The sequence below is a fragment of the Ischnura elegans genome, chromosome X (genome assembly GCF_921293095.1).
Source record: "Ischnura elegans chromosome X, ioIscEleg1.1, whole genome shotgun sequence".
Classification (NCBI taxonomy): domain Eukaryota; kingdom Metazoa; phylum Arthropoda; class Insecta; order Odonata; family Coenagrionidae; genus Ischnura; species Ischnura elegans.
The window spans coordinates 57,047,691-57,057,561 of NC_060259.1; the positions used below are offsets into that span (position 1 = coordinate 57,047,691).

The 9,871-nt window shown below is 36.4% G+C and overlaps 1 protein-coding gene across 3 annotated transcripts in view; it reads left to right on the plus strand.

Annotated features, from left to right (window-relative positions):
- LOC124170834 (serine/threonine-protein kinase PAK 2) overlaps nucleotides 1–9,406 on the plus strand; it is a 34,968-nt gene extending 25,562 nt beyond the window's left edge. For all 3 annotated transcript variants that reach the window (XM_046549819.1, XM_046549820.1, XM_046549821.1), the window contains exons 9-10: nucleotides 3,758–3,940; nucleotides 7,640–9,406. In XM_046549819.1, coding sequence (XP_046405775.1) covers nucleotides 3,758–3,940; nucleotides 7,640–7,792 — 336 coding nt within the window. In that variant the 3' untranslated portion in view covers nucleotides 7,793–9,406. The remainder of the gene's footprint in view (nucleotides 1–3,757; nucleotides 3,941–7,639) is intronic.
- Nucleotides 9,407–9,871: the final 465 nt, after the last annotated feature.

Consider the following 9,871-nt stretch of genomic DNA (forward strand, 5'->3'; position numbering starts at 1 on the left):
TAATTTTTTGGATCCCCAAAGCATTTGTTTCTGTAATGAATGCGAGAAACAACATTTTTAAGGTTTCTTGGGAGATGTTTTGTCCAATGATAGTATATACTAGAGATGGGTCAGTTCCAGTACCCAGTTCTCGGTACTGCCGGTTCTTGGCCTGGTATCAAGAACTGATCGCATAAAGTCGGTACTTTGGAATCGGCGTGGAATGGTAGCAAAGATTTGACTTTGGCACCCAAAGCCGAATGGTCTGCAGCATATTTAAGGCCATGGCTAGTGCCTCAAAGAAGATTTTTTCAGTTTTCATTCATAAATTAAAATACCGCACTGTAAGAGAGCATTATTGGCAATTCTTTAAAACTCTTTTCCATGTTCAATCTACTTATCGTTGTTGCAGTCGTTGCAATATTATGATGTCATCAGTTGGTATTGAAGGCTGTCGCGTGGCTGCTCAGGGAAGCCTTCACAGCTCTGCGTTGCGTCGACACGATGAGAGCTCCTACCCTGCAGGCAAATTGTGCACTTCACAGCTCTGCCCATGTTTTACATACTTTCCGATTGCATGGTGTCCAACTTATTTTTACTTTTGAGAGTTGCTCGCTAACACGTGCAGTTAAAGATTTGTCAGTTAATCACTCTTGCCAACATTGTAACATATCCGTAGCCGCAGCCGCTTTCAAACTAGCTGACTTTTCGCCGGCTGCCGTCCACGGCATGCTTTCAAATTATAGGTCTCAATGGATGTCTTCAAATGAGTCAAATCAATTGAGCAGATGTTGACGGCACAGCACCCATTTCGATTCGGACTGGCAGTACTCCGTCTACGGCATGAAATAAACACAATGTACAACATTGAGGCCGCTTTCAGATGAAACGACTTTTTGCCGGTCGCCGTTCACGTGAAATTCAGGTGGCTTTCAGACAAGATGACTCTCTGCAACGCTGTGTGCCGTGCCGTGAATGGCGTTTTGTCTGAAAGCTGTCTAGGTGTGTGCACAACGGCGGACGTATCTACCGTGGTGAAGCCGAGAAGCCACTCAGTTTATCCATGGTGTTGCAGTACAAGCTTTTTGAGCAGTAAGGCATGGAAATAAGTTGTCAATTAAAGTAAGAATTTAAGCTAAATCGCAGAATACAGAATATATTTTGAACTGACTCACAAGTTAAAACCAGTTAACAGATGATGTCGTCAGAAGTTAGGGGAGTTTCACCATTGATTCTGATGCTCTGCTAACTATCCGTGCTGTATGTACAGTGTGCTCTAAGCATATTTTACGCGGCCCTTCAAAATCAACCTCGACCACTACTGTTTTTTAGTGAATGCCGTTCAGTACTGCAGGCAATATTTCTGTCAAAAAAGAATAGATTAGACCCAGATATGGTAAAAATGTTGAATTTTTAAAATCAAAGCCTGGAGAAAGAACCAGTGGCTGCAAGATTTAATCTGATGCATTGGCCGATCATGCATTCTTAAACAACGTGTTATTTGAACTTTTTTACTTTGCAAATAAAATTATGGAGATGATTTTAAGTTTTTTTAGAGAGCTTTCCTGCGTATTCTCATTATTAGTGAAATTATTTTCATTCACATGTTGTAGTTGTTCATTTAAATTTCCCATTAATTCAGATAATAAGTGTTCATCCTTGGAACTGTGTATCGAGAACTTAGAATAGGGGAGAACCAGACCTGTTACCAAGAACTGAAAAAATTTAAGAACCCACTCATCCTTAGTATGTATCACACATTTACAGCACCATAGTGTAAATCAAAGAAATTTAAACAAATTGGAAATCACTTGGGCTCAAATAATGTAGTGCAAATTATGTGTGGTAAATTAGTACTTGGCTTCTCTGCTGACATGAAGAATCTAGTCTGCCAGTTGGCCCATGTCAGCGGTGAAAATGACTCGAACTGTATCATCTCATGATAATATTGCTGGCAACAGGATTTGGGAAAGATTACACCCATGCCTCACTTAGCGCAAGGGATGCATTCCTTGGGGTCTGCGCTAATCGAATTTGTATTATTTGAGACCATTTTAACATTGGGAAGATAGGGATGCATTCCGAGAAGCATAATGCTGTTCATATGCAACTCAGCCATTACTCCATTAGTCTCCCCTGTGAATACTGATGACCTTGAAGGCTTTAAGGTGGACCCTTTACATGGAAGTCAATTTGCCCGATGACCTATGACGGCAAATATTACATCTCAAACATATTGCTTTCAAAAACTCATTTCCACTAGCTCCAATTTTAATAATTGGTCTAAATTAACTAATGACATTCAGTCAAGGAGATGAGAAAAATTACTTCAGTAGGTCACCTATCCAGATGCATGAGGAGTAATGTTTGTGGCCATTGTGCAGCAATGGATTTTGAGTAATACATGTCCAAGAATAAGATTTGAGGCTAGCAATACTATTAATAAGCGTAAAATGTGAGTAATTTAGTGTGTACTTAGCGCAAGTTCATGTTTTATCAAGAAAATGTTAAGGTTGTTCGATCAGGCTAATCAGTGTTGGGATGTTTCCCAGGGGAACAAATTTGCGCTATATCGAGATTGCGCTAAGCAAGGCATAGGTGTATAGACCTGCAATAATAAATTATTTGTCTATTTTTGAACATAAATATCCCTTGATTACTCATTCAAAAGCAATGAGAAAATAAATTAGTGTTAGGGATTTTTTTATCTCAACTCTGACCAGTATTTACATGGGTATTTTTGCATGAAATCATTTTAAAATCGACATATCTATATATTCCCTCAAAAGCTATCAAAAATCGTCTGGCCAATTTTCTGTCAAATTTCAATTGTTTCAGCATTACTATTATCAAAATGCAGCTCTACTATAGCTTTTTTTCTTTTCTTCTTTCTTTTCTGCTTTCCCTTGATATCTACTAGGATTATCTTCTTCCTAGCGTCTGTAAGTAATTCGGTCCACAGCCTTTGATGTTCCAAAGACATAAGTCAAGTAGTGGCCTAGGATGTGATGAAAAAACATATTATTCTGCCAAGAATAAATAAGGTGGTTTGCGCACATGCCTTTGCAAAAGTATTAAAAATACATACATATTTCAAATACACATATTTTTGATACTGCCTATCTTTGACTACTTTAGTGTAAGGAATGTAACTTCTGGAGAACAAGATTTTGTTAATGTCGCCACGTTAGATTGTAATGTCGGAGAATTTCTATGGCACAGTACTCACACAATAATTATTATGAACATTCAGTGATGCTTTAAAGATATGACACAACAAAGCTCCCTTTTGCCTTATAGATGTAAACTTTCCCATGCAGGAAAGAGATTCAAATTGCAAAGCATTGAATATTTTAAAGCATGCAGACAAAAGGTAGGTATCTTACAATAGTCATAAAGTTTTGTCTGCAACTATTTCCAAATCTGGAATAGTTTTCTGCAATAACTAACTGTTTTGTTTGAAAGAGAGTTGTGGTCATTAAAACTTCAGGCCCTATTTTTTTCTCAAATGCACCCAACTAGCTGATGAATTGGAAATATAAAAAGGTTAATTGCAGGTTTTGGGAATGTAGAGAATACTCGGAAAGCTTCTCTTCTACTGTTTCTGTTGGGGAATGGTTGTTCAAGTTCATTGTGAAAGCACTCATGAACTTCTCTGACCAATGTTAATATTTTGCATGTCTGATGGGATGATGGTTACCAATTGTCCCTTGAAATTTAATGTTGCGTTCACGAAGACGCATTTGTAATTTGAGAATCATTGCTCCATTTATTTCAGGTTGTGACGCGGAAGCAGTATGGGAAGAAGGTGGATATTTGGTCCCTGGGAATTATGGCAATAGAAATGATTGAGGGTGAGCCACCATATTTGAAGGAATTACCCTTCAGGGCAATGTACCTTATTGCTGCAAATGGCAGGCCTCAAATCCCACGATGGCTTACATTGTCTCCCAACTTCCAAGTAAGTATTTTGTGAGAATAAAATCATTGTAAAGTAGAATTCTAACTCTTAGCCTGTGAGGAGGGTTGTCAGCCAGATGAAGATGGCTTTGTGCACTAGTCAATTTTGGTTATACATGTGTATGCAAGTGGTGTCGTAGTGTTCATTAAATTAGCCCTAACATGGGGAGTGTGGAATAATAGGGTCTCCAAATTCATTCATACTTTGCCGACCTAAAGTTTGAAAATGAAAAAGCAGGAGCAATTTCCACAATTTTACATTTATTAATACTAAGGTACCTGATGATGTTGAAAAGCGAAACCGGTAGTATTAATAAATGTAAAATTGTGGAAATTGCTCCTGCTTTTTCATTTTCATTATGTCACGTTTCCACTCCATCTCGCCTGAAACCTCATACTGTAGACCTAAAGTTTGCTGTATGTGGATTATGAATCGTCCACATATGGGGTTGTATATCCAGTAGTTCAAACAAAAAATTTCTAAATATTTAGAACTCCAATGTTGGCGTCACTAAATATGTAAGTTTGAGGTAATGTCAGGTAGTTAAGGAGCTTGACATGTGAATACTTTGCTCAACGATCTTAGTGAATGCTAGTTTTTCATTGTATTTTTGTGGTTTAATATTATAGAAACCCTACAGGGCGTCTATTTTCATTTTTCCTCTAAGTAGAATTATTATGCATGGATAATTCTTATTTTGGTATCATGGCATCCTACTTTTTTTCTGACAAAAGTAGCCTTATAATTATTTTATGTCCATTTATGTATATGACATATTTTGTTTGTTTTCACACTTTGTTTCATTTTCTTTATGTTAAATTGATATTGCCGGCGGATATAAAATATTTACAGTTGAGGACAGGAATAGAACGTAAAGAGAATGACCCCCACTATCCATGAAAAACCTTATGTTTTGATGGCAGTTTAGAGGCATATTTCAAAAAATAGTTTTGAGTGAGCAGCGTAAAAGTAGGAGCACTATCGAGAATTTGACTTTAGGTTAACCTCAAAAATATAAAAATACAATACCTTCACTAAGGTCTCAAACATTGTTGCACTTTTCCACAATTATTTTAATGCAGGCAACGTGTTTCAGCTCACAGAGCCATCATCTGGTGCAAGACTAGAACTATTATTTTATCCCAAGGCTGGTACAAGACCAGATGATGGCTCTTGTACCGGACCAGATGGTCTTGTACCAGATGATGGCTCTGTGAGGTGAAACATATGATATGCATTAAAGTAATTTTGGAAAAGGCAATTACCTTTAATTTCGAATGACCCAAATTTCGTAACTTTGTATATCAAAAGGTTTATGAAAGGGAGGTTGTATTGGAGTATTGCATGTGTTACCCAGTATTCACCAGGCACGCATGTTATTACCCACAAAAACATCTCCCCCCTCACTTTCTATCGCCAGTACTTCAGGAAAAATGGGAGAAAATTGGGGATGGATGGATCCAAGATTTTTCGGACCTGTATCCGGATCAGATACTTGATTTCAGGTGTCAGACCTTCGCATATTTTCAGATCTAGATGCATTTTCAATGGCCCTCTATACAAAGAAGTTGAGTTTCTTCTAGGTACATACAATCAAAGGAATGCTATTTAGATCTTCATACACATTTTAATATTTTTACTCATTAAAAATCATTGTTATAACTTTTGTCAGCTTTAAAGTTATTTTTTTAAAAACACTAACTACACGTGCAGGATCTAAACTTTTATGCTTACGGTTGGAAATGAAAAAAGGTTTCTATCTTCTGATAAACCGTTGACTGAAATTTAATTTACCTCACGCAGGTTTCCTCCAAATTTCGTCACTTTCTCATTGCATACTGTTGTTTCACCCGCAAATGCTTCAGTTGTGGTGAGGTGGATTTTTCACTTTCTTGCGATAGTTTCACTTCACAGTGCACGCATATGGTTCCTTATGTGTCAATAAAAAATGTTTCTATGCAATGAAAGAAATTTCATCGGTATATTATTAAATTAAATTGCAACTGCGCAATCTGCAGCAACATTAACGTCACATGCGATGAGTTGCGGGAACAGAACAAGATGACCGCTCAGCAAGAGGAAGGGGTGGGCAGCAGAAGTGCGTACAGGGTAGGTGGAAGGAAAGAAGCGTGCTCCCTCTTGTCTTTCAAGCAACTAGGCTACAAATGAGGGATTCAAGGACGAACATGTCAGATCTTGCTATTTTGTGGAATGACATGCTTTGTAGTTAGGGGTCTACTGAACAATGTCTTAACTGATGTTCGATAGCACCTATTTCGAAATTTGAAATTTCAATTTTTTTTTCTGAATACTCACAATCAGTCTTTAAGTGAAACCTCATTGTTTAAGTTCCCATATTTCCTGCTAGAAAGAATAATTGTTACGGGCAGGAAAAAGTTCACATACACATCTGTGAAAGACGAAATATGCATTTGGCGAAATGCGGTGAAGAAATTTTACATGCTGAAAGTCATTAAATACGTTTAAACATGTATTTTAAATTTGAAACACAACGGACAGTATTGTATTATTCATAATTGTTGTTGAATAGGTTATTGACATATTGATGAATATTAGTCCACTTTCAGAGGGTTATCATTGTGCTAAGAATCTGATATTTCTTTATAAAATGTTATATTCCAAAATTTAAACATAAAAATAAGATAAGCATATAAACACGCGGTGAATTGCAATTAAATCTTGCTTTGCTATCACATTCGAGTAACCCTTCATTATATTCGTATGCAGTTAATTATTGGAGATTTGTCATTGAAAAATATGCACTTCCAAGTGGCAATAGAATTTCTGGAATAATGTAAACCTCATATAGACTCTGAATAACCAGAGGGGAACAGCATTAATAACAATTCGCTGCACTCAGGGGAGCTCCAAAATGCCGCTCCACCCGAGTAATCCACTCCAAATTCGCTCCTACCTGCTCCATTCCGCTATGGCCAGAGTGGAGTGGAGCACCTAACAGCAACAATGAAAATTAACTCCACTCCCCGTTGCTCCAAGTCCCTGATTTGTTATCCAGAAACTGAGAATTGAAACAGGTAGAATGAAAAAGGTCCGTGGGTGAGATGGGATAGAAACACGTTCCCATTCTTCTTGTGTAAACCGACATTTTCCTTCAAAGATAATGGTTCATGAACTGTGTGTTCTCAGAAAGGAAAAAAAATATCAGAGGCATGGGCTGATGGAGGGCCGAGGGTGTTTTTTATTAATCTGCAACGTAGTTACTTTCGACGTGGCTATTATCCTATGGCTTTGACATTCTCCCGATGGTTGTTCAATTGCTTGGGAAGACTCACCCTATGTGCCTGTCGTATTTTCCCTTGAAATTTTCCACAGCTGAAATTCTGTTGCGCGTAACTCCTATGAGAGCTTTTAAACAAAATGGTTCATGAGTGGGACAAGCATCACATTGTAACGGCGCATCAGAATCAGAGACTGTCAGAAATCTTTCCACTCCCACTTATGGGACACTGCATTCACAGAAGCATAAATTTAAAATTTCGTATCCAGATCCAATGCCTTTAGTGAATTTGGAAGTGTGTATCTGGTGAATATCTGTGGATATTTGGATCCGAGGTATCCAATCCATCCCTAGACAAAATTCTTATGCTTAGAATGTTGCACTCAAATACTGATTGTTTTAAGTTCTGTTCTCTATTGTGTTTTTGTGTTTCTTTTTAGGATTTCTTGGATAAATGTTTACAGGTAGATGTTGATCTAAGGGCTTCTGCTGACCAGCTGTTGAGGCATAAATTCCTCCAGAATTGTATGAAGTTAGAAACGCTGACTCCTCTTATTCAAGCTGCTCAAAAGATCCTGAGAAAAGCTATGTAACCAATAAATTAATTTTCTGTTGAGGTCGAAAGGTGAAGGGTTTTTTAATGCTTGGAATACATTATATCCAATATGTCGTTTTATCATCATCAGGCATACCAGGCATGTTCCTAAAGATGTGACTTCGATGGAATTTATTTTATATTACGGTGACAACTTATCGGTAATGCACATTGACTGCTCTGCCAAATACCACATTTTAGTGCTTTGGCAAAAACATCTAACAATGATAACCAATGTCATGTTTTTATTGGCTGGTAATGTACTTTTATGATGAATTCTGTTCATACCCATTCTGGTGACTCCAAATAATATTTTTCTAAGAACTGGTAAGGGGTATTGAATAACTCCATGTACCATTTACGTTTAAGAAATTTTTTATTAATCAAATCCATATATGCGGCCACCATGAAAATTGTTGAAAGTATTCCTGTGATTTTTTTACTACTAAGGTAATAGAATTTATACATGCTTACTGGTTAAAATATTGTTATGATTTTTAAAATATAAATATTTAATTTCCCAATATTTTGTCATTTCAAACTGTATGTTATGACATATTGTGCCTTCATCTGATGTAAAAGTATTTGTGTACAGATATTGTGCCAAAATGTGAAACAATTCATTTACATGCATTTTTCTAGTTTTTGCATTTACGTTCAGTGTGCTGTGTGAATATTTAGCAAGATGGTAAACTGGATATAAAGCTCCACTTAATTATGTGCCAAATTGAAATTTTTACTGCTGTCTATTTATCGCTATTGTATCCGAAAGCGTGTTGTATATGCCTTGAATCAGTAGTGCAAATAAACGAGTTGCTACTGTTTGTTCCTGCGCATTTTGTAAACATTCCAGCAGGTTGAACTATTTGCTATTTTTGTACGCCTTGTATAGTATTCACAGTGCCAACAACATGTACCAAATCACTATCAGTGTGTGACATATTGTGCCTTGGAGGTACTCCGATAATATCCAAGTTAAATTCAATTTTCCATCTCCATTCTATAAATAATTTGTAATTTGGTGACAGTTACAAGTTTTGAATGTTGTGCTTGATTGTTGCTCTCATTTTCCAGTTGTATAAAGTATGATTCTTTATTTAGGTCCCCACTTCAGTAATAATTATTTTGTTTTAATGTTTGCAAGTGGTGAAGTTCCTATAAGAATTTTGTGATTCTTAAATATCACTTGGATTGAACTCAAAGCAGTGTCGAAACTTGGGTCTTGTTATTTCTAAATTTTTTACAAGATATCATAAATTTTTATCTCCTTGACTAGATGAATTTTTGGCATTGGCCAAATTAATACGCACAAATTTTTGATACACTGGATTTATTTAGGTAATCATGATTTATTAAGTGTTCTACATATTTTTGTAATCAGTATTTTCTCAGAAAAAAAATGAAATTTGCTGTGAGAAGAATATAAGTATTTGAGGTGAGCTCTGCCGAAATATTTTTATAAATTGATGTGCAATATTTTCCTAGCATTATTCCAGTTACTGGTGGTACTTTGGAATCTAGTGTGCATTAAACTTTCAAATTTTAACTGTTGTTAAAAGTTTGTACTTTCATTCCTTGTAGTTTTTTATTGAAATAAAAGCTTTATTGATTACATTGATGGGCGTTAGTAAGTTATTGTTGATAATCAGCTAATTAATACAGCTTGAAAGTGCATGTAATTTGTTTCCTATCACCCACTTAGTGTTTGTACTAAATGTTTAGAAATTAGGCATCATTCTCAGGAAAGTTTTTCCTTCGTGTATGGAATTTTTTAAGTACCTTCCACCCCAGAAATTTTTCCTTGGAAATTTACCCTCTGTGGAAAATTTTACCCTCCAGACTTAGCTGGAAGACTTCATAGAAAGGAATTCACACTAATGAATTTAACGCAAAGAACGTCAAAAATAACGCGGTCTCAAAAAGTCGGAGAGACTATTGCCAGAACTCTATCCAGAACCTGCCTCCCATCTTGCCTGCCAATATGTCAACTTTTAAATAACAGGACAATAAAAGAGAATTAGTTCACAAATTTCCAATCATTTCTCTCTCTGTACTCTTCCAAGAGCTCATCCCTATA